General features: G+C 44.9%; 1 protein-coding gene across 1 annotated transcript in view; it reads left to right on the top strand.

The window, feature by feature from the left end:
* The window catches only part of LOC129381598 (uncharacterized), a 50,869-nt gene extending 27,250 nt beyond the window's left edge, over positions 1-23,619 (top strand). Inside the window, exons 6-11 of the mRNA XM_072285169.1 lie at positions 2,999-3,072; positions 5,206-5,347; positions 16,602-16,678; positions 18,425-18,551; positions 20,733-21,118; positions 23,534-23,619. Coding sequence (XP_072141270.1) covers positions 2,999-3,072; positions 5,206-5,347; positions 16,602-16,678; positions 18,425-18,551; positions 20,733-21,118; positions 23,534-23,619 — 892 coding nt within the window. The remainder of the gene's footprint in view (positions 1-2,998; positions 3,073-5,205; positions 5,348-16,601; positions 16,679-18,424; positions 18,552-20,732; positions 21,119-23,533) is intronic.
* The last annotated feature ends 2,793 nt before the right edge of the window (positions 23,620-26,412 follow it).

Genomic DNA, 26,412 nt, shown 5'->3' with positions numbered 1-26,412 from the left:
GTCAGTGGGGAGAGAGAAAGCGCATCAGTGTCGAAGTGCTTGCGACCAGAGCGGTACATGACGCAAATATTGAACTCTTGTAAGCGAAGCGCCCAACGTCCCAAGCGGCCTGACGGGTCTTTCAAGGAACAAAGCCAACAAAGGGCATGGTGGTCAATAACTACAGCGAAAGAACGGCCGCGAAGGTGTGGGCGAAACTTGTTTAGTGCCCAGATGATCGTGAGGCACTCCTTTTTTGTGACGCGCAGTAATGTAATTCTGCTTTCTTTAGAGTACGGCTCGCATACACGACGATGTATTCATCGTAGCCAGCTTTCCGTTGCGCTGAGACCGTGCCAAGGCCAACTCCGCTGGCGTCAGTATTAAGTTGCGTGGGAGCATCAGGGTCATAGCGGCGAAGAATCGGTGGTGAGGTCAACAAGTGGCACAACTGCTGAAAGGCAGCATCACACTCAGGTGACCACGCTGCTATGCCGATACTGGCGGAAAGTAAACTTGTCAAGGGCGTCATGATGGATGCGAAATCGCGTACGAAGCGGCGAAAATAGGAACATGAGCCAATAAAACTTCTGACCAGCTCTGGGCCGTCCGGCAAGCCGAAGATGACGCCCGAGTCCAAGGCCTTCGAACTGCCACCGGAAGCCACCACAACAAAACTGCCGGACCGTTCATTAATAAAGTTTTTTCTCTCCCTGAGGGCTTTGATTGACGTGGGCGTTGGGAAGCCTGAAACGGCGGGGTGCTTGTTTGGGTCCGGGAGGACGCCGTCTTTTGAGATAACGTGGCCCAAGATGGTTAGCTTTCTTGCACCAGGTAACATAAACACCGGATAACATAAACAGGTCTTCCCTTTGTAGCCGCGAAGGATGGTGTCAGTAATACGCTCAAAAGTAGCAGGCGCGTTGCACAACCCGAACAGCATTACGTTAAATTCGTGTAGACTATCGGGTGTAACGAATGCTGTTTTCGGGTGGTCAGGTTCGGCCACTGGAACATTCCAGTACCTGGAGCGTAGATCCAAGGAACTGAAATATTGTGCGCCTTGTAAACAGTCTAGAGCGTCATAGATCCGAGGCAGTGGATAAACGTCTTTTCTTGTTATCTTGTTTAGGCGTCCGTAGTCAACACAAAAGCGAATGGAGCCATCTTTTTACCTACTAATACGACAGGTGAAGACGAAGGACTTTGAGAGGGACGGATGACTCTACGTTTGAGCATGTCGTCCACTTGCTCTGTGATGATTCGGTGCTCTTCGGCGGAGAGACGATACGGGTGCTGTCGCAAGCAGGAGTGGGAACCGGTGTCGATGGTGGGAGAAACAGCGGTGCCCACTCACAGCACTGTCTTTTGTCTTCCTCTCCAGTCGGCATATACACAGGGGCGCGTCTGCTTCGTTACAGAATGAACGTATTCCAAACTTTCTCGATAGTTGCAGGGGACCAATCAATGGCTTAGGTTAGGTTCTGCGCTACTTGCTGCATGCGCAGAGTATTACTTGGCGACCCTTTCTTTAACGTCATTGTGCACACATTGCGTCAGTTCTCTTACCGTATTCAAAGTGTTTTTGTGAACCCTCAGAAAAGGCGCCTGAATTAAGACGACTATTTGCAATTAGGAATATGTGTATTCATAAAAGCGGCCTACGTTGGCTACTTTTGGCACATTCATAAGTTGTGTAAGTTGACTTTTTTACCCGAAGACAAATCACAGTAGGCGCTTAAGAAAGAACGCGATCTTTATTGCTTGCAAAACAGAAGCTGTTTGTTGAATGCATTGTAATGCGCGATGGGGCGACTTTCTCGCAGAGCCTGGACAGTTTCAACGCACGCCTGGCAAGCGAACTTTCACCTTTCCACTTGGTTAATTTCTTTTCCTGTGTCATTACGTGACGAACTACCTTTTCTTTATTGCTACATACACAAAAATATTACTGAATCAGGAGGGCTTGTGCTTTATTTCCAATTATTTGGAACCATGGTGTCAGCAGGTCGCTCAAGTTTCAGAACAGAGATTTCAGTAATCAAGTTTGTCAGCGTATGCTAATGTACTGTAGGTGAGAAAAATTTAACTAAAGATCTACTTCCGACGAATAAAAACATTTTACGAATGTTTCATTTGAGGAAATCTATATAAAGATAGACATAAACATGTTTCAGGTTATGCCACATTCTAGATAACGCCTTGGACCCCCATAATATTCCGACATTCCCTAGGCGTGAAGATGTCCGACAAGAAACTCGCATACACGATGTCCCCAAATGTCCTTCTAGGTAATATTGCGAGAAAATTTATGATAGGGACTATATAGGCCTGCTCGTAATCGTCACCAACAGCGTTCTGTCGTAAGTATAACGACACATGTCCAGCCCAGGAAGACTCCTGGAAGTCCCGTGAACATCTGCTAGTACAAGGGCGACCAAGAGGCGGCGAGCAGAGAAATCCTTGGTACGCACTGGCGTCCCGCTCACCCATTGTTGTAGGTGGCCTCATCTGTGCTTCATAAATCACTTGTAATAGGGTGTGGCATCAACGAACGTTCGCTTTGGGACAAGCACCTGTAGCTTCCTTCGCAGGTTCTGCTCATAAAGCGATCGCTGTGATCGCCAGTATTTGTAGACGTTAGGTCAGGTATTAGACGTGTTTTCCGCGCACATGTAACATTAAGTGTTCGGTTACTGAGCAAGTCGTTATTTGAATATACACTGTCTGAAATAGCATGATACTTGCTTTGTTTATTGATCTAATACCTTGGTATCTATGTAATAGCTTGGCCCTTTGTCTTGCCAAATAACTTTTTGTTGAATTCTATCTCGTAGCTTGCAGTATATTGTATTAGATCAAGGTAATGTGTAGCTTCTGTTTGCCGGGCGCAAACGTTTCAAAAAGGGGACTTGTGCTCATGAGTTGCCTCAACTTGCCGAAATTGCCTCAGAAACAACCTTTGTTCAGCCACTGTTAACCACCACAGACCTTACTGTTCGTTTGTTTTGTGTTCTAGAAATCCTCAGAGCACTCGGGTTCACCAGCGCAACACGCAGTACCACCCGGCAGAAGGCACATCCACCGTCTATGGTACGTGTTGGAAGGTATTCAGATGTTGGTGTACCACGCCTTACCTTGCTAGTGATTGAGGAAGCCGTGATGTCTGGTATCGCACACGATACATTTCAACAGCATCCCCGCTTGGTCTCAGGTGCAGAGTTTTGCACATGTAAATCTGTGCTGAACATTCTAATTTGAATTGTCGTCCCCGGTACTTAGGTTTTTCCTGTGACAAGGTCTAACAGAATATTCGCTGCGTGGATAAGGCTGTACGCATGTGTACGATTATGTTCTAACCGCTAAGATGGTTCGTTGATTATACTTGAGGAATTCCTAATGCCCATTTTCCAAACGTATAACAGCAACATGTGCATTTGTCAGGTAGAGGGCTCCAAAAAAGCGGCAGAACGCAACATGCGCCAGTAGACACTGCCTGGCCATGTGAGGTGTGTTTGTCGCAACTACGAGGCAGGTTGTCCCGGTTTGCGATTCAACATATCATGTCCGTGTCACGACGAATGAAATCAGTGGTAATGCTCCTAAAGCCTTGCATTAGTAGCAATGCTTGTTTTCAGAGCTCTTTATTGAAATGAACGATTGTATAATGAGTCGAACTCGGCTGCACATCTAGTTGTTACCATAGACTTGAAGAAAGAAATCCTGCAATATAGTCGTAGTAGTTGGATGGAGTCTAAAAACGGCCGACGCGGATGAAGACAACTGTGCATTATTGTATAACGCTATAATTTAGCGGAGATTACGTCACACTACGGGCTCCACTCGGTAACTTCGATTGAGTACATCAGCAGAACCCAGTAATGCCCTTGTAAAAATTCGAGTCAAATGCTTGCAGTATTCAAGCGGTTGCCACTATACGATCGCCTTCAACGTGGTAGTCTTGACGCTTTCGTCACACAGTCAAATAATTGATTTACGCCGACACACAGGGTTTCGCGCCACTCCAAACACTGCTGGGTGGCAGGTCACATGATTTCGTGCAGTGCGTGGTATTTCGACAATTTCTTCTGCAGATAAAAAAGGCTTTAAAAACCGGGCGCTACGCTCAATCCGCCCTCGACATGACCTCGTGTCCGAAGCTGAGCTGAATTGCTTGAAGGAATGAATTGTCCTGCACCTGCCTATACCACAGATGTACGGGAAAAAACGATGCGGGTTTCTGTGAATGAAAGCTTTGCAGTTTACAAAAAATAGCTTTTTCAACAGCATGACAGATGAGGACAAATCTTTCTTGCGTGGCATATGACAATCTTCTCTTTCATGAGCCTTTCCCTGCCGTTTGAGGTAAACATACATGTTATGTGGCGCATCTTGTGCGAATGACTTGGAATACGAAAGATGGAGTATATTTTAAGTTCGCGTCTGCCTACCCGACGTGGTTGCTCAGTGGCTACGGTGTTGGGCTGCTGAGCACGAGGTCGCGGGATCGAATCCCGGCCACGGCGGCCGCATTTCGATGGGGGCGAAATGCGAAAACACCCGTGTACTTAGATTTAGGCGCACGTTAAAGAATCGCAGGTGGACGAAATTTCCGGAGTCCTCCATTATGGCATGCCTCATGATCAGAAAGTGGTTTTGGCACGTAAAACCCCATATATAAACTTCCCGTCTGCCTAAGCCACTGCCTCGATCTTCCGAAAAGCTTTCACACTTAGTGAGAGAAACTGAAAATAAGCAGCCAATACGAGTGCAGTAACTTACTATAAAATCATGCGGTTTTCCCGTCGTTAAATTTTTCAATAAAAGCAGAACACTAGTATGTAGCTTTTGGTCCATACATGCATGTTCAATCTTGTTGTATGACAAGCCAACGCGATGGCTGACGCCTAGTAATGTATCGCGGAGATAATGCTTTATCCAAACACCAGAAGCGAGCAAACAAAATCAGGCTTTGTAAGATCAACCAAGCTCTAGTCTAGGCATCAAAGACCAAGAAATAAAACAATGAAGAACTCCCAATATGCGTACTTGTCTCTTTCGTAGCGTCACGTTGTGTCTTCCGGCTTTTCTTGCTTGCATTTAGAGAAGCACTCCAGACGGAAGCAGTGCTGTTAGGATTTATTACCATAATGACTTTACAAAAATTTACTGCTCCCCTCTGGTTCCTGGCAGGGAATGGGATACAGTGTGCGCCTTTGATTTCAGGGTATGCACACAACACAGAAATTAGAAGCACCGATATCACACTTCCGGCCTACAGCAGTAGCGGCGGCGGCAACCATGCTGTGGCCAGTACAAGCCACGTGGGCACACAGGAAGCATCAGGCATTCCGGGAAACGATGCTAGGTGAGCAAAACTTCTGTAGGAATTCAGTTCAATAGAGGAACTCATTTAGACGGCACGGAACGCCGTCTAAGGCTCAGTTATGCTTGCACTGACGAACTTGTGCGAGGGATTGAAGTTCTGATGCCTGAAGCTCCAAGTATCAGCTGTGTTTCTCACAATACGGTACTGGTTTTAACAGGAATCTTTATTTGGGGATCTGCTACCTAGGTCGTAAATGCGAGAAAAGAAACCATCTTGCTCTGCAATCAGCGCAACAACAATGGTAAACCTTGTGGTGTTTTTTTTTAAATGTCATAATATTCAAATTACAGGAATTCCATTTTCGATTTAAGAAAAATAGAGAAACTCAAGTAGGAAAATGGCAACTTATTTGAGTTTTTAAAAAAATGTCAGGATTATCCAAACTGCGCCTAATATCACTCTAGTGTTCCACTACGGCGTACCACATAATCAGATCTTGGATTTGGCCCATAAATCCTCAAAACCTAATGTTATATTTAAGGAATGAAATGGATATAATGATAAAGTCGTACAATGGCGACGGCATGACGACAATTACAGGCGCATCCTAAAGTCATGATGATGGTATAACAAGGGCGACGTGATGACGACGTGATTACGACGGAACGCAACCGCATGAAAAAGCGATAATGACGACGACCGCATCACCAAGGCGGCACGATGACAATATCGTACGACAGCGAATGCATGATAGCGTCTGTTGGACGACGACGCAATGACAATGATGGCATGACAAAGATGGCCTAATTCTGACACAATGGCGACAGCATAGCTGCCGCAGAATACCGAACAAAAAATGACTTCGACGATTCGGCGAGGGTGGTATCACGACGATGGCATGACGACAATGGGATTATGACACTGAAGTAATGAATACGGCGGCTGTGGTGAATCGTACCTCGGCGTCACCCGCGCACTGCCTCTCGCGATCTGTCTCCGATCGATCTGTCTCCGTTTGCAACATGCCGCACGAGACACTGTCCGCACCAGCCAATATATCGCGAAATGAAAACACGTATAGAGCTGCGCTGAAATAAGGCATTAGGATGTATCATAATAATCAGTGCAACTTTTTGTAAGATAAATAAAGAGTTTACGCTTGTAACGTTGTTATACTCCGGACGAGTACCCAGAACTTCTGGTCGCATTAAGGTCGAAGTTGATGGTGAGAAGAATTCTGCCTAAATGTATTTATATATTTCTTCAGGTAACATTTCTGTACTCTTTATGAAAATGATAAATATTTGCTTAATTTTATCGATTTTTCTTATGTAGCTTATTTACCTCCTTTTACATAAGTACATATTGCGACATAGATAGCACATAAAACAGTAGAGTTAATGAGCAAACCGAGAACAAGGTGAAAGCAGGAGGCCACGTTTCTACAAGTCGACTTGTCTACTCCCGCCTTCGCCGTGTTTTTCAGTAGAGTTAAGAATGACTTACAAAGTAACATCACGTGGATTGAATCGTAGCACATATTTGGCTGAGTCGCGTCAACAAAAGTAGCAGAATAAATGCGAATACACACACCTAATTTTGAAACAGCGCCAGGCGCGCTGCCTCTGAAGGGTAGATTTACAATTATATTACCACATAATCTCGCCCAACTGTTCCTACTTTCATATACAAATGTATAACATATACAAGGTAAAAGTACTAGCTAAAAATTTTCATTACTTTAATGAAGGAAAACAAGTATGTGCCACCAAAGCAGGAGAAATAAGGAAATGTACAGGTTATCTGTTGCAGTAAAGCAGATTGCAATCAGTGTTGAAATGTATATTCGAACAATTAGATTAAAGAAGCACAAACATCGCCTGGCATATTTCATCCACAGTGCGCTTAAAGATGAACGTATTTAACTTATTACCGCACGAAGTGTATGATGCAATAGATTATGCACACGTCGGTCGTTTCGTGTGTGGGAGCGGTAAATTTAAGCATGTATGTCAGTGTTAACCAACTTGCTGCAGAAATATCAGAGACATTAAATTCCGGTAACTTAAACATAATCCCAATGAAGGGAAAGCCACAGTTCGGCTTAAGACGGTTCCTTGTCGTACTGCCTGTTGCGTAAGGGGGACCAATGTATTTTAAAGAGAAAACAAACCTCTGGGCAAGCTCACCCTTTTCCCGCTCGGAGTAGTTTGGCCAATGAAACCATTTCTGGTATTGTTTTTAAGGGTTCTCTTACTACTAAAATTTAGATTACAAGGCTCCGAATCGTTTTAAAAAAAGCAAACTTGCGCGACTTTACACAACAGCGGTCAAGAAGTGGAAAGTGACAATATGCTGCGGTACCCTTTACAATTTGTGAACAATTGCGGAAGTACGTCGCATTCTGGCAACGCTCTCTGAGCAGTCTACGTGCCATCGGACATATTTAAGGCGGAAAGCCTTAGATCTATGTTTCAAGGTCGGCTTGCGATTGCACAGAAAATCGCAGTGCTCGTGCCACTGCTCGCTCTTTCGTCGTCTTCTTCCACATCGCTGCCACATCGACGCCCCTAATCATACCAAAAAAGACAGTTAATTATTGCAGAGTTAATTAGGGCACTCGAACACACTACTTTTGATAGGAGTCGAACCCACGACATTTTGTATTACTTAGGGTGAATATGACTAAGGCGCCGTTAATTAATGTAGCTTAAGTTAGGGCGCTCGAACCCACGACCTTTAGTTGGAAAACGAAGCAATAAGGAGCAACAATGCATTCGAATGAAAATGTCAATTCATATGGTGGCTTTCTTTTGAGCGTGCAGACTTTCACCTCCACCATCTATAGCGTATGCTAAACAAGGGTCATTTCTCTAATATGTGCGTAGTGGGCAGCAGCATATTTTGTTTACCGACAGCACCACTCGTCGTGCTGGAAGTGAGACGCAATATGCCACTTTGGAGCACTCACACAAAACTGTTCCCAACGTGAGGGGTCTGGCTAAACTATTGCTACGCACGGCGCACGCGCGTTAATTACCGAATAATCGCTCGAAGAGCGAAGCAGCTGTAGTTCTGTATTGCTAGGGGTTAGCGAAGACAGCTCTGCAATTTACGGGCAACAGAACAAAGCGAGCGCCCCTCTTCGGGTGATAAGAGCTACCTGCTTTATTTCAACTGAGCCCGAGAGTGCCCCAGCAGTGAGCAGAATTCTGGCATCTGGTAATGATATGCTAGTTAGGGCCTACTTAGATTGTATACCTCCTACGCTTCCACGACCGCTTCCACGAGCAACAATTTCTTCCCAGCAAGATGTGCACTTCACTTTGAGAGGCGCATGAAAATAGGTAGCGATATCATTCGATAAATGTACTTTTTTTTCGTAGTAAGTGAGGTTTAGTATGGTTAAATGATTTAGCGGAAAGAGCAGGAGTAATCGGGGCGCCTCTGCTCGTGTCCAAAAATTTACCCATTAGCGTCAAGCTAGTGGCGGACTCAAACGTGTCGTTTTTTCAGATATGCGGCATCACTTCAATTGAAATTCTGAATTGACAAGTTTTATTAGTTTCCGTTCTTTCTTGGCATTGAGTGCGCACGCGCGCTGATTATACAGCACGCATTTTTATTAATACAACAACGCGCATTATAATAATATCTGTACATTTGTTCCCACCTAAAACGGGTCTTTTTGACAGCGAGCTAGAGCTTTGAAATCGGACGTTTTCTTAGGTCAAGACGCTTCAATGCATGGGCGGTGCGAAAATATTGCCATTTTCACCGCAAAGTCCACTGTTTAGCGCCCAGTATAAGATTTTTCAGAACATCAAGCAAGCGTACTTGCAGAGGAAAATATTTTTTGTTTGTGAATAATTACTGCACTGCATACCAGCCACGGCATGCTATATAGCTGGAAGATCCGGGTTCAATCCCAGGTGGGACCGCCGAATTTTGATGAAAGCACACTGCAGGAAGGCCGCTGTTCCCTTGTATTTACGTGCTTGTTGCAGAATCTATGCGGGTGAAAATTTATGCTCAATTCAATACTCTGGCATGCATTTTATCGTGGTTCCTGAGTGAAAAACGTGGTATCGTGGTTCCTGAGTTACGCAGACGCCCCCGCAGGGGCGTCTGCGTCAGCAGGCGTTTGGTGTGTTGCGACACCACGTACCCGAGCACACGAGGGTAGGACCCTCGAGCGTGTAGCCGTGCGCGGCCTAGCCCAGTCGGGGGAAAGGGGGATCCTGGGGGTTGAGCCGATGCCGGGTGTTTAATGCCTTTAAACCTTTAAGCCGGGTGTTTAAGCCTTTAATGCCTTTAAGGCCCCCCGGCGGAGGCAACACACCTCTTTGGCCTCTGCTTCACGTAGACGGCACCCCGGACTGACCCACCCGGGGGAAATCGGTAGTTGCCTCTTCCTGTCTCTCTCTCCTCAAACGTTCGTTTTTATCTCTCACTTTTTGATCCTTCCTGTCTTGTTTTCTCTTCCATTTACTTCCTTCCTCCACTGCGGCAAAGGTTAACCAAGTGTGGCTATCCTACCTTGGGTACACCATATTTGGTTATAGTGGCGGCGTACGGCTGGCGTCGTGCAGGCTTGGACACAAGCTCCGCCGCGTCCCCTCGTTGGGCTCCGTGGTGGGCGGTCGGCGCTGTTGCCGTACACACACACTTTCCTATGGCAGCACAAGCATTCGTTGTTTATGATCGGCGTCTGAAGAGATGCCGCACCGAAGTACCATTCCAATTTTCCTTTCGGACCAACCCTCCGTCTTTCCCCAAGTACTATGTAGTACACAGTGAAAACAACACGCCTGTTAGAAAGCTCTCACCATTCCTGGTAGCCAAATGTCTGAAAGATATAATCGGACCGACATACAAAGCCTCCAAAATGTCTAGCATGGGGACCTCCTCCTAGAAATGAATGCCAAAGATCAAGCAGATAAGCTGTGTGAACTTACCAGCATTGGCGACGCCACAGTAACAATTTCACCACATAGAACACTGAACACAAGCCGGGGTGCGATCTGAGAGGAAAACTTTATTGGCCTGAGCGATGAGGAACTCCTTGAGGGTTTCCAGGAGCAAAACGTGACAAAATTACAAAAAATAGTCATCCGCAGAAATGACCAAGAGATCCCAACAAAACATGTCATACTTACATTTGGAACAAGCATAATGCCTACCTCTCTGGATGCAGGGTACGTAAAAGTAAACGTCAGACCATATATCCCAAACCCAAGAGGGTGTTTCAAGTGCCCAAGGTTCGGACATGCTTCGCATGCATGCCAAGGCCAAACAACCTGGGCTTAATTCAGCTCAAATGATCATCATTCTGAAAACTGCACTTCTTGCCCACATTGTACCAACTCCAAAGGAGACCATCCAGCCTACTCGTGGTCTTGCCCATGCTGGAAAAAGGAAAAGGAAATCATTGCACTAACTGTGAAAGAAAAAATTTCGTTCTTTGAAGCCAGGAAGCGGCTATCATACCTTTCGCGAAGAAGTTATGCCGATGTGACGCAGGTGGGGGCAGTGTCACAGAGGCCCCCGGAGCCCTCCGAACCCACGCGCAGTGTTGCCGCAGTGACTTCCCCCGCCCCCGTGATGAAAGCAGCCGACGCTGCTCCATCGTCTTCAATGACCCTGCAGACACCAGTCACGCAGGGCCCTAAGATCAAGCGTACTCCAAGGCCTGAGACACGTGTCTCGGCGCGACATTCTCGGTCCTCCAGCGCCTCAGAGAGAGCGATGGAGGTTGATAGGAAAACCCCGGTCTCATTGACACCGAAAGACAAGCGCTCTCTTGAGCGCGGTAAGAGGGACAAGATCCCAATAACCACCCAAAATAAGAAGGCGATAAGCTGAAGGTTATCGCTCCTTTTTATCACCCTTCCTGAGATCAACGTCACCTAATATCTTTCCTATCTTCTATTCAACTGTTAAAGCCATTTTTTACCCATCAATTCCATAATGGCTTTTATTATTCACATGAATTGTAGAGGTCTTTTACACAACTTAGGTGACATTAAAGACCTGTTATTTACCTTCTCTTCTGTGGCCTTATGCTTACAGGAAACAAACCTAGGTGAAAAACACAAACATATCTTAAAAGGTTTCACTGTTGTACGGCGCGACCGTACTCAGATGAACCGGCTTTCGGGTGGTGCAGCCATTGTTGTGCAGGGTGGTATTGCAGTTAGAGAAGTTGCGAAACCAGTCACATAGAAGCCGTTGCTGTCACTGTTATAACTCACAAAACCATCACCATTTGCTCGCTGTATATCCCACCCCACACCCATTTTACCACTAAAAGCTTAGAAAATATAACAGGTCAATTACCGGAGCCATTTGTTTTAGTGGGGGATGTTAATGATCACGGTACTCTTTGGGGCAGTATCAAAACTGACCAAAGAGGGCAAATGGTTGAGGGTTTTATTCTATCAAATGATATCTGCCTTTTAAATTCAGGTGCACCGACATACTTTTCACCGACGTCCCGCACTTTTAGTTGTTTAGATTTAGCTTTTTGCTCACCGTTTCTTTTTAACGATCTTAAATGGGAAACCATCGACAAGTCTTATGGCAGTGACCACTTGCCCGCAATCATCAAATTTTTATCGTCACCACCAACCTTACTCACTAGGCCACGTCAGTGGAAATTACAGCTCGCTGACTGGCCGCTTTTTACGGAAAACGCGAGACTGGAAGTTGTCTTTTCACAAAAACTAAGCATTGATGAACTTAATAAAAAAATCACTGAACTCATAATCTCTGCAGCAGAAAAGGCAATACCCCAGTCATCCGGTATTGTACACAAAAAGTTAAATCCCTGGTGGACGAACGAGCGTACCGAAGCCAAAAAAAAAACAAAATGAGGCCTGGGGAATCCTACGTAGGCACCCCACTTATAGAAACCTTTTAAATTTCAACAGGCCAAAGCCAAAGCACGATTTATTCGAATGCAGGAAGAGAAATCATCATGGCAAAACTATTTATCTTCAAATAATATTACGGTCACGTCAAAACTAATGTGGGACCAGGTAAGGAAGTTTAGGGGAGAGTACACATCATACACAATACTGCTACTCACATGTCCAGGCACACAAACAACTCTGCACGACCAGGCCAACTTATTAGGCGAACATTTTTACAAGGTCTCAAGCTCAGCAAACTACTCAAGTGATTTCTTCAAATATAAAATGTCGGCGGAGAAACAGAAACTGCCCACTACTGGGGCTTCAAATGAACCTTATAATAACGTCCTCACAATACAAGAATGGAGCAGGGTTCTCTCTGCCGGTAAAAAAACAGCAACAGGTCTTGACCATGTCCACTACACAATGTTGGCACACCTCTCTCAAGCATCAGCCGAAACACTTCTTAAGTTTTTCAACAAGATCTGGGAATCTGGAATAATGCCCACAGACTGAAAAAATGCAGTTATAGTGCATTTTTTGAAATCAGGTAAATCCACAACGTCCCCAAGCAGCTACAGGCCCATTGCCTTAACAAGCTGTCTAGCCAAATCCTACGAGAGTATCATAAACATAAGGCTCACATTCATCCTTGAATCAAGGAATCTAATAGACGTGCACCAGTGCGGATACTAAAAGGGCTGCTCGACAACTTACCACCTCGTACGACTAGAACATGAAATACGTAACGCGTTTCTACACAAACAACACTGTCTCACAGTATTTTTCGATCTAGAGAAAGCGTATGATACCACGTGGCGGTATGGAATATTAAGAGACCTGGCTGACTTGGGAGTGCGTGGCAGAATGCTGAACTGTCTATCTGATTTTATGGCAAATAGAACATTTCAGGTGCGTCTCGGCACAGTACTTTCACGCACATTTACACAGGAAAATGGCGTTCCACAGGGTTGTATTCTGAGCACGACACTCTTTATAATCAAAATGAACTCTGTTAATCAGATCGTACCATCCTCTGTTATGCAAGCTATATATGTCGACGATCTGCAAGTGGCTGCCGCGCCTCAAGTCTACCCACTTGCGAAAGACAACTACAAATAACCATAAATAACCTTACAGAATGGGCTGACAAAAATTGTAGAAGAGTTGACTGTTGGGCTAGTTGGTCGTCCATATTTGAAGTAGTAGCTTAGCGCAAAAAAACCACGGACACAAGGAAGACAGACAAGGACTGTCTGTCAAGGACTTGTCTGTCTTCCTTGTGTCTGTGGTTTTTTTGCGCTAAGCTACTACTTCAAATAAAGACAAAAATTGATTCCGTCTTTCAACAGACAAAACTGTTACAGTTCTCTTCTCCAAGAAACGAGGGTTACACTTCAATCCAGTTCTCACGTTGCATGGTACAACGCTACCGGTCAAAGAACACTATAAATTTCTAGGCGTAACGTTTGACACTAAACTGAACTTCCTGGCCCACATTAACGCAACTAAAATTAAAGCAAACAAAGCGCTAAATATCCTCAAGGTTTCATCACATATGCACTGGGGGTCTGACCGAACATGTCTACTACGTATATACCGATCCCTTGTACGTAGCATCCTCGACTACGGTAGTGTAGTTTATGGTGCAGCTAGGCAGTCCTACATAATCATTAAGCGACTTAATGCAGTTCACAATCTTGGCCTACGACTGGCGAGCGATGCCTACAGGACATCGCCTGTACAAAGTTTATACGTTGACTCTAATGAGCCTTCATTACAGCACCGCAGCGCACAACTTACACTTTGCTATGTATTAGGAATCCGGTCATCACCACAACATATACGCTACAACATCGTAACACAGTGCCCAATCACGAATACACTACGCAAATAAACCAAGCATGATTCGGCCACTCATCTTAAGACACGAACAATATTGTCAGATCTATGATGGTCTTGCCGAAAGGCCACCAAGGTTGCCCCCGTGGTGCAATTTTACACAGCTGTGTGACTGGACGTTAACACATATAAAGAAAAAAGACATTCCACAAGAACATATAATACAAGAGTTCCGAGCTATCCAAGAAAAATATAAAAATTGCACAGAATTTTACATTGACGGCTCTAAAGCACAAGCATACGTAGGTGTCGGGATCGTAACAAAAAATTGGGAAAATAGCATTCGCATAAATAATTTTTCTTCAATCTTTACCGCCGAAGTCTATGCGATTTGCATGACAGTTAAAAAAATTACTTCCGACAAGCACAAGAATGCTATCATTTATACCGACTCGTTAAGTGACCTAAGAGCCCTTGACTTAAACTCCGTGTCTGAACCCCTGCTTGGCGATATCTTAAACATAGTATTCAACAAGAAAAACGAAGGAACCATACGATTCTGCTGGGTCTCAAGCCATGTTGGGATAGCAGGGAATGAAGCTGCAGATAGAAGCGCATCCATGGTAGCGCACAAAAGCATAACACACATAACACTACCATACAAAGACAGTATCAGAGCGGTTCGTAAGGCCCTAGCATCAAAATGGCAACATGAATGGAACTCGTGCGTAAATAAGAAGTTACATATAACTAAACCCCTGCTTCGCGAGTGGAAATCATGCACTAACCAAGAACGGTTCTATGAGGTAATGTTATGTCGACTTCGAATTGGACCCACGCATCTAACACACAATATTTTACTTCGAAACGAAAATCCAGAAACATGCGAGAAATGTCACGAAACGCTCACAGTAACCCACATCATTATGTTATGCCCACACACTGAAACACAGAGGCGGAAATATTTCAAAAATTTGTATCACCTACATATACCTCTGCACCCTGCCTTAATATTGGGCGATGACCCACTAGTGCCATTCACTAACCTGTTCCAGTTTTTAAGTGAAACCGATTATCTACATCGACTTTAAGGAAACACAGCTATACCTACCTTAACATTGGATCTTATACTGTCCTGTGACTGGCGCAGCATGGCCTAAGTCACTTTTGCGCCATTAAACCCGAATTAACTCACTGAGTGAAAAACATTGAAATTAGTATCACCCTCTGGGAACATTTGCTGTGCGGAACCGTGTTTACAAGACAACTTGTCAAATTGTACCACAATACTGTCATTTCCCAATTAAAACAAAAAGGCCTGACAAGATTGGTAGTGTCCGCACAAGGCTTTTTCTTAAAAAGTAAGCACGGTGCATGAAAAGCCACAACTTGGTTTACAATGATTGCTCTTCAGTTTGCATGTGCTGATAAGGGCAATAAATGCGCATTAAAACAAAACACACTTTCTCGTTCGGAGTTTCGTGGCCATTGAAAGTATTTGCTTCTGTTTTTAATATTTTTTGACAACCTAAATTAAGATTGCTGGATTATAAATCGCTTTTTCTTTCCAAAGAGGGAACTGGGGCGACTTTAAACTACAGCGATAAATAAGTGGAATGTCACAGTATTCTACGGTACGATTTACCATTTGTGAGCAAATGCAGTAGGACGTCGTATTTTAGCTATTTTCTTGCTAAGCATTGCATCAGTCAGGATATTTTTCATGCCGTTCTCACGATAAACTTCATCCTTCAAATAATTGTTAGACAGGCTCATGCGAGTGACACAGAAGCAAACTTAAATCGCTTGAAAACAAATATTTATTAACTTCATTCTAGATCATCATTATTTCTTTCGAAGTCATATTCAAATTATTACTTGGCTAAGAGGCAGAAATCTGCTTGTATTCCTCAGAGCAACACATTTGAGCCAAAATTTTTGAAATATTACTTTAAATTCGATATATTCCACATAGCTGACGGATCTATGACTCATGATTGTAATTGGCGTGAAAACGGAACATTCACCACAGCGTGGCCGAATCGCCTCAGGGAGGCAGAAATGCTAATTATTCTAATATCAGCGCAGGTTTGCATTCTAATTGCAGAAACCATCTGCACAGGGTCAATGTAATACTTCAACCTGTTTTATTGATGATAAAAACATGTTACATGCTTTAAAACATTTTATTAAGAAATTACTGTTAAGATTCTGCCGCTGTAGCAAGTGGAGCAAGCATTTTAAATAGCAAACTACATAGGACACATAGTAAGTACTTCAACGGTTAAACTGACAGTATTCGTGCAAGTCAATGCGCCGTTTCGTCTATCGCGGATGAGCGTTCTGCGCAATGTATTGCCACGGGTGTGCCGTTCGTCCTGTGTCAGCCAGCATAGTCGGCATTTAATGAGAACGAGCCATCGCGAGCAGCGCCTTTACAAAACACGACTTTTCTTTTTCCGACCTTTGCTTTAATAAAACATAACTGCAGCTTTTTTGTCATAGCTAGAAACTGTCTGACCGATATTTTATTGCAGGTTTTGCGAGGCCGCCTTGCGTTACCAGAGGAACACGCAGCACACGCCGATGGCCGACGAGACTTGCAACGTCGACGGTACGTAGGCGATTGTCACTCGCCTTTCCCACAAACATGGCAGATAGCCGCTACGGTTACCATAGTAGCGGTACATTTATTGCGTATAAAGATGCACTTAACCAGCGCGGCCAAGACGGTTTCCGCGTCAGCCAGCTTATAACTATCCTTACTAAGAAATTTGTGCTCATCTGAATATATGCAAATGCATACAAAACCTGTGCAGTACAAGTTTGTGAATGAAGTTGTTTTTTTATCCGTGGGCTGGTAAAGCACGCTCCAAGATAAGCACTGAACCCGAGAATGTACATTCCATGCAGTGATTAATTCACTTGTAAATGTAATCATCGCTTGAACATCGGTGCACAATTTTGTTTGCACAGCATAATCTCAGTGGGTTTGACCTGCTATCATCGTGATAATGTCTCCCTCAAACCGATCAAGCTGGCTGACAAAGCAATTGCTTTGATGCGAATGCTGTGTGATGTGTAATTAGTGTGACGCGTCAGATGTCTATAACAACGGGTCTTAATGGCGCTGCTACGTTTTAGGCAGAGTGTGAGAATTGTTCACCAATAGCATGTTACGAGCAGCAGACATATCCAGCTGCGGCCGAATGCAGAAGTTGCAGCGCGCAATTAGAGGAAGCCCAAAACAGTATATATGGCAGCTCTTAGTCTTTTCACACCAAGCAAGCCAAGCGACAGACGCAGCATAAACAACCTTAAAAAGGTAATGAAAATGTAACGCTAGGAGAAACAAAATTGTTGGGTAGATGTTTGCGCTCTGTTGCTATAAATTTTTACCAAATATCCCAACTATATGCTTCTGAACGTAAGCATTATTCGTATTGAAAGATAAACAATCACAGTACCCAACGATTTCCCATGAGGGTGCCGCTACTTGAAAATTCTAACCCTTCGGTAACGAGAAAATCTGCGCCGTGCTTTTGAGGCTTTTTGTTGCTTAGTTTAAAGACATTGCCCGTGAATTACCAGTCCCGCATGTCTTGCCAAGCTAATGTACTGTCTGTTATACGACTCCTTCCTATGCGCATTGAGCATTCTTTCTTGAAAGTAGCCCTGTAGTTTATTGATGGCTTACACAGGAACACTGGTGACAACGGCCGTTTTAGTACTCGTAATGAGGTGGCAAAGCTGCAGTGGTTATGAATTTCAGCTACAGGAGTCACCAAATGGCACTTGGGTAACGAGTTCCTGAAAGGCGAGTACGTATTTCTATGACGCGCCTATGTGTCATAGAAGGTCAATAAATTAAGGGCCTACGTCAAACCGGTAGAAGCTAAGATTCAGTACGAACTAACAAATCTTCGGCTCATATTAGATGAATAATAAGCAGGAACTTTGTTAGGCAACTATTGTGCTTATTACAGGATAGCACAGCAAATATAACGGGTCAAGGGTTACACGCACAGGAGACCGACATGACGTTCCTCACTTCGAGCACTGCCGTGCACATGTTATTCTCCTGGCTTGAGACAAAACGTGATGATCACCACAAGACTCGAACACTGCGCAATGTTGATGGTGCTCGGCTTTTTCATCACCACGAAGTTCTTGCACTCATTCAAGGCATAGTTGCAAAAAGAAAAATCACCGCGTACGGAAGCACTCCGGTAAACTTTGTCTACTTCTCTACCACTAAAAGCTTCTTGCCTTGAACCAGAAGCATGAAATGTCCATTTCACATGAATGGCTCCTGCACTACGGCAAATTAACACCTTTACTATACTTTTATGCCATGCAGGTGCCACTGACAATGACAGCACAAGTTGCCAGCACCTGGGGTCCGTCAGGAGCATCGATAACGTAAGGCCCAGCTCAAGCCGCGCTGGCAAGGAGAAAGCAGCCGCCAGTTTTAAGGACGGCACCACGTAAGTTCACATTTAGAAAAGTTATATTAAAGAGCAAGTCAGAAAGGTAAGGAATGTTTACCCGATATGACAATGATGCTTCCACTCGGTAATTTCTCCTTGGGGGGGGGGGGGGGGGGCTAGCTTTTATGGCTTAAACAGGTACAGCACAGGCCGTTTTGAGCGTTCAGCCGGAGCAGCCGGCCTTGACATACTTGCTGGTTTAAACAGCGCGACCGGACACCAGTGTCCGCTCCACACCCACACCTCAAGCTGCAACCACGAAGCAACACAAGCCCGCCCGATTTTACATCCTGGTAACACGCCTGCACGTGTGGTACACTTGCAGTTTTCTAGCCTGCTTACTCACTCTCCATTAGGGAAAATGCAAAGATTGTGAAGGAGTGACGCTCATCGGAGCCGAATCTCGTGACATGAAACAGGGTTTTTGTGTAACATTTCTGTTAGAATTACGCTGGCACTGACGCACTTGGGCGAGGGATAAATGGTGCGATGTGAGTACATTGCAAAAGTGAAATGAATGTTCATGGCGAGACATTCTACGAGTATTGAAGCTTGTGGTACTTAAAGAACAGTGATAGTACCACAACTGAAGCAGTTGCATTTTAGATTCCTGAAATATTTGAGAAAACGTTGGCAAACACATGTACATAATTACATATTTATATCTTAATGAAAACACCGGAATGATTCAAATACCTAAACCAAATGACACATTTAAAACGCTCAGAATTCATGTATTACATAGCGCTCTGAAGTATTCTGTTTTACTGGTAGATCATTCGCCCCTCCTCGGACACATTGTGCCGATTTCAAGCAAATTGCAAACGAATATCAAGAAACTCGCCACCTTAGGATGCTCCGCAAGATGCAGCTAATAAAACTGCAATATATATATATTCATCTAGCTAACCTTGTAAATTCTAAGCTTCTAGTCATCTTAAATTTAGTGATTTGATAATTTTCCCACTTGCAAGCCTGAAAAACTGGTATGATGTATAATTTGCCGGCATTTAACTGGGTCTATTAAACGAAATTTGATTGTTTGTTAGTTCTAATTTCCTCATTTAATAATCCGGTCTTGATGCCGGCCAAGCTGGCATGATTACAAACGACGTACAAGGTAACACCAAACGACTAGAGCCAAACAATAACAATGCATGAGTCATGTAAAAAACCATTACAAGAATAAATAAAAGTATACAAGTAAAAAGCTATTAACGCAAGAATAGCGACCAATCTTCATCTAGTGCTTAGCGTAGATACTTAAATAAACAACAGGCTGCACAAAAGACATGCGCCATACGCGCTGTCTCTGCTCTTCTGCCCGTTGTATTTTTCTTCGCTTAACGGTAAAAATGATGTCTTACCAGCAATGCCTTAACTCAACGGTTGCATTGTTCATTATCTTACCGAGAAAAACAAAAGAAAATACTAACTTCTTCGGTAGCATATTTCATCCATTGTACATGAAAACACTGAAGCATTTGATGTATCTTTGCTTGCTACGGATGGGGGAAATGATTGCGTGTGTATCATTCTCACAATACCTTCGGTAGGAACGGTGTGCAATTCGAATGCGAGTCAAATATTAAATGACTTCACACAAACATTGCAGGCAATCTTGAACCCGCAAGTTGTTCATTGTATTCGATGTGAAGGACCTAATTCCACCTACACTTGTCACAATTAAAGGGAATAGTTCGCCTTTGCGTCATTTCCATTTCTTAATGTGGAGCCTCAAACGGCTAATCGCAATGGCTTATACCGGCAAGAAAGCCGCTCTAGTGCAGTGAGAGAAAAATATCATCGTGGTTATATCTGCTAACTTTCTTATCTAAGCACCCTTACCATTTCTTTTCCGTCCGAGTAGCAAGAAATACCAAAACCAAGCTTTACTTATTACATTATGTATAGCCTATGTGAGACAGGTGCGGGTCTTTCTGATATTCAAGTTTAGCCACACAGATGTACTATCAAAGGCCGCAGTGTTCAGTTTACGGCAACCTAGAGCCTCAATCGAGCGCCAAAATTAACTACTGCAAGTTCCCGCTAAGGATTAGAAAGTCGGTTTATCATTACCGCAGGATTGTTTGTCAACCTCTCAATTGGCAAGATGTGTTTTTGTCCTGTCGTAAAAAGAGCCGGCCGTTTTCACCTTCTTTGTCCGTGTCTTTGCAGGAATGCTCCTGGAACCGGAGGAAGGGAACAACGAGAGTTGTGTGGTGTCTGTGGCAATGTTTCCAGCAGACCGAATGCCTTACACGGACACGCCAAGGAACACACGGATGACACAACCCATATTTGCAGAGCCTGTGATCAATCGTCTGTGAAGATGTCTAAATCTGTAGAACATTTCCGCAACCGCACTGGCAAAAAACACAAATGCGAAACCTGTGGTAAACAGTTCCACTGGGCTCATGATCTAACTCAACATCAGCGCACGCACACAGACGAGAGACCCTACAAATGCGAAATATGTGAAAAATCGTTCCGGCAGTCTGGTCACCTATATGACCATCAGCGCACGCATACAGGCGAGAAACCCTACATTTGCCAAACATGCGGTAAAACATACACGCGGCCGGCAAATCTCCGTAAACATGAGCACACTCACGCAGAGGAGAACCGCCATGCATGCCAAAAATGCGCCAAATCATTTGAAAACAAATATCACCTCAAGAGACATGTAGACTCGCAATGTGGAAACAAGGCTTTCATTTGCGAAATCTGCGATCGATTCTTTATGAGCAATTCAAATCTTCTTCGTCACCGCCGAACAAAGCACGTGGATGAAACACCGTACGAGTGTACGCAGTCCAGATATTGTTTTGCAGACAAAGAAACATGCGATAGGCATGCGTGCCAGAAGTAATGCAAGATGTGAACGATGCCGTCTGGTTTTTCTAAATTTCGCGAGAAAACCTCGTCACCAAAAGTATTTGGAGTGCTGCAGGTTCTGGCCAGTGCTCACTGTGCCGTGAAGTATGTTGTTGGTGAACGTTGCTTAATCAAACCGATTTCAAGAGAAACCTTAATGGGCTGCAATATTGTGCTTTGTGTAACTAGAGGGTTGATGGAAATGTCCACAAAAGATCGTTGACACCCATTTGGTCAGAGAAATTTCTTGTGCAGGTCTTTTGACAGTGAACCAGCTAAGAAGCTTTGATGAACCATATTCGTAGTGGTGTTGCAGCGTAAATAGAATGAAAAATCTCTCTTTAGGAAGTATTTGAGAAAGGAGGTACTGTATTCTTGTCAACTAAGTAAATTTTCCCATTAATCAAGGTCCAAAAGCAAAGTTGCCTTCCAGAGAAAGCACTTGCAGATGCTTTTACGACAATGCATAACTACATCGTACGGGTATGAAAAGTACCTGCTTGAAAGTTTGTTCAAAGCATTCACTGCTCTTTGGCGCGTGTATTCATACCGAAAATGTTTGTTCTATACCACAATATAAGCCGATGACGATAGTGCGACAGTACCAGATTATACGACATGGTTCCCCACTGGGAAAATTTTTAGTTGTTTTATTGTGGCGAGACACTGAAGTTTAATGGAAAGCTTTTTATCCACTCGGAAGTCGTCTGCTTTGACTCGGACTGGTCTCTAGCTGCACCTTTAAAATCTTTTTAGCCTAATGTGACAAAAGTTTCTGCGCGCAAATGACTACAAAGGTTTGTCATGACAAGAAAATTTTCATACATGTTTACACACTTACTTGTATATATTTTTCCTGTGAACGCGTTTCACCGGCTAACAAATGTTAGGTACCGCTCAGCGCATGACGCACTTGCTTGTATCAGAACCTTCTGGATCTTTCTCACCAATTATACAATTTTTCTATGCTGTAGTCGAACCTTTCGTAGTCGAATTGCAGGCGCAATATAAATACCAATGTGAATTCTTGAAGGCTTGCAAGCACCAATGATTGGGCTACAATGTTCAACGAATCATGCATGAATATCCGACATACGTTGACGTCTACGCTCGCAACTAGCTTTCTGCCCGAGTGTAACTCGTTTTCTGGTTTCCCGTGCCCCGATAAGTTAGTTGCGTGACTAAAGGTTCTTACAAGTGTATTGTCCACCGTCACTACAACATGGAATCTGGTAGAGGTGCTTGTTGTGACCGGATACACCCAGCGAGCCATTAAAAGAACGTGAACATTGTCATCGGTTAGCGAGCTTGCCACAACATACGACTACCGCACGAGTAAGCTCATGTGGCCGAGAATACCAGGAACATCATGGGCGAATCAGCAGTCCCAATGACAATCTTTGTTTTGCGAGTAACGATCACGCTGCAACAGCAAATGGAGCCACCGTTCTTCCATAGATCGTCGTTTAAGATCCGGAAAGCTGGCTAACCGAAGCGTAAATCGCTACATGTAACAAATGAAAGTGCGACTAGCTGCGTCACGACTATTTCTCATTAATAGACACCGCTAGGATGTGGTTTAAAAACGAGACTCCGGCATAACAGCCTGGGAGCTGCTTTGCGGGGGCTTCATACAAACATTCACAAGGGCCGTGAGCAAGAAGCCGGATAAAACCATGATATAAAAGTTTGTGCAGCTATGGACTGAGCACATCACGATCTTTACGGAAGATATTAACCGTCCGTTTGCACGCCGACCCAGACAGGTCGGATAAGAAAGCGTGTTTTCTCATGCGCAATTTGAGGCAAGAGATTTACGCCGGACTGATTCGTAAACTGGTCATGACCGTCGCGAAATTCCTAAAAGAAGCTACATCAGCAAGACGCTGGAAATGCGCACTCGGCAACATTGCCGCCTAGTACTTTCCCTGAAGTGACAAATACAGGCGCTAGACTCCGACAAGCTTCCAAAGCCCATCGGAGCCGTTGTACGCGAATAAGTGCCTTGGATGTTAGGTTCAACGCTGTCTCAAGTAGCCTGAATTGCGGACATCGTCTGAGGGCCTATCCAGCAGTTATGATGAGTTCCTGGTTTTTCGCAGCTCAAGCAGGATGGGATGACCTACGTGGCTCTCATCTGCCGTCGACGTCCCTCTCCGCGCCGGCACCCGAGTGCTGGAACTCTTGAATTCCGTAGCCTAGTTGCCGCCATGAAGCCAGCCGCCCATCACCTCAATCAACTCCCCGAGGAAGAGACACGTATGGTGTGCACCCGATCACTGCCCGCTCTGCTGTCACTGCGGACATGCCGGCCGCGTCTACTGTCGATAACCATACCTTAACATGGTACTACCATGCTTCGCGCGCTAAATCTCTTCGTCCATAACGAGGCCAGAGACCACGTTAAATTACCAACTACTTGACTGTAACTCGGGAAAGAGCCCGACGATTTTCCCGATCGTCCTGGCCGTGGCACAACCTCTCACTGCAGTGCCCACAGTACACTGGCCCAATACGTGGCCACTATTTTGATGAGCCCATATTGAGTAGACTGCACGACGTAGAAATCTGCACGTCGTAGCAACCACACGCTGCAATTTCGACGTACCTCCGAAGGAAACACACGCCGCCTACAGAGGATGCGACTTAACTGCGAGGCAATGCGATCCAGACTTCATTCGACGCTACGAAATAACTAACGCAGCAATAATGACTAGCAACCTCGACGTGTTCTTGGATGTTCACACAGTCCCCGCGTAAGTGGACACAGCAGCCGACTACTCCGTGATGAGGGAATCGTTCACCGTGCAGTCGGTGCAACTTGTGATTACATGATAATGCCTCGGAATCCATGCAGCTGGAGGTCAGCTGATAACGCCGACATGCTATGCTACCGCACGTCACCGCAGAAGAAAATCTCGACGTTGTCACCTTACTACAGCGTGCCGAACAAGCACTACAACCTGAGCGCCTACCCGTCAAGTACAAGCCAATGACCGACAGCCGAAGCTACAGTCTTGGACGAAGATATGAGAAGCAGCAGCCCAGCGATAGTGTGTAGGCTTGGACCCCAATACACCGACGTGGACTGAGCGAAAATCTGTGAAACATTCTCGGTCATCTTCACTGACTGTATCTGTGGCGTACGTTTTAGTGGGACCTGTTGTAGTTAGATGCATGCGTGACGCGAATAGTGTTGTACATTCTAGAAGGCACACGAGCATATACGATTACGCTGGAATCTTCGAATAATCCTTTATAAATAGCCGACGCACTTGAGACGCAAATCAGCTTTACGACAATCGACACATGTGCTCGGCGCTTATATATTACTTGAGTGTGACTTCTTCATGGACACATGTTTGCCCAATAAAGAGTTTATTCTCTGACTCACGCTGATTGCTACTGTGTTCTTCACCATCCCTACAACGGGAAAATATCGAGGAATAGCGATTATCATAGGGTAAATTTATTTGGTTTATTCGGAGTTTCTAGGCTATGACGCCTTGCCAGACATACCAGATTGGCTCGTTTTAAGGGATTCCCATTGGCATGCCCAGCCCCCGCCTTTTGTCTGTCTTTTCTAGCTCGTACCCGGCGCCTGCCGACCGCTTCGGCGTCGGTCGACTCCCACTCGGCTTGCCGCCGCTTGCGGTGCTGCTCACCTCTTCTCACTTGGCGCTCGGTCTCTCGACCGACAGGCGAACAGATACATCCATAGCGATCACAGATCCCGGAGCAACAGCCAGGGGATACGAACCCAGTGTGCCTCCTTGTACGTGGCCGCACCACCGCGCACTTCTCTGTACCTCCAAGCGCCCTCCTCTACCTGCGCTCGGTTCCCTGTCGCAGCTCGGCAGCCTGCGACTTGACCTCGCTGATTTCAACAAGTGGACTTGTACGCTTTAGCGTAAAAATCACTCATCCAGGTGGAACGCATCTACGTTCAGTCCCAGTGCTCTAATTGCAGATGTACTACTGGCGTCAAATAAAACGTGAATGCTGGCGCGCGTATCCGCTTTTATTTTCAAGCGAGAAAGCAAACGTCAAAGATAACGGAAGCGACAATACTTCAGTATAGGGCAAGCGTCATCGCTCAGTGCGGTGCAACTGAGTGTGCGCACCTGTCAAAGGTGGTGACTGGCCGACGGCTTTTACTATACCTACAGTTAAGCTTCGAACGCGCTGTCCACTGTTCGCGTCTCATTTGACGCCAGTAGCACAATATTTTAGCGCGTTTTTGCAAGGGTGAAAATGGGACATGGACTGCAAGGCAACGAGATGCGTAACTATGCTTTGTTCAGTTTGCTACACCAAACATAGAGATCGGGAAAGCATGTGCAATAAAGTAGTAAAGCAGGAAACGAAGTCTTTTCCTTGGATATGCGAATCGTTATGATGCGATTTAGAAACATTGATAAACGAAAAGAAATACGTTTTCCGACTAGCGCTCACTCCGAATTTCACGGTAAAGGAGATTTTTCTGTAGAACGCGTGCTTACCAGGTCCGCGATTCTGTGATGGTCGTCATGCGGCCGTTTGCGATGCATTGTGGCGCCATCGTCCGGTGGCAACGAGAAACAATTTGGCAGGCCTCGCTGCGAGCCACGACAGCCATCCCACGCCAGACTCGCGACCAAACAAGAACCGCGTGAGACAAAACCGAAACAACGCGTACGCGCCATCATATTTTGTCATAGTCTACTAGCCATTGAGCCCGCTCACGAATGCTTTTAACGGAGCTTTCTTCAGCAGAACAAATGGCTGCAAGAAGAGTTTTGGCAACGCGTTACAAGCTCCTCCCTGGTCTGAAACCACTCCTGTGGCATTAAGTGAATAAGTAATAAAACAGTATGAGTACGCACAAAAACGCATGACTCGCATAGGGCATGACGTGAATAGGAATATCAATAGCAATTACAAGCAATATCACCTTTCACCACTGCATGTTTTATGGTGTGCCATGTGCTAGGCGTACCTA

Source organism: Dermacentor andersoni, chromosome 11, assembly GCF_023375885.2.
Source record: "Dermacentor andersoni chromosome 11, qqDerAnde1_hic_scaffold, whole genome shotgun sequence".
Classification (NCBI taxonomy): domain Eukaryota; kingdom Metazoa; phylum Arthropoda; class Arachnida; order Ixodida; family Ixodidae; genus Dermacentor; species Dermacentor andersoni.
Note: the sequence above shows the minus strand (reverse complement) of the source record. Positions and strands in the feature narration are given on the sequence as shown.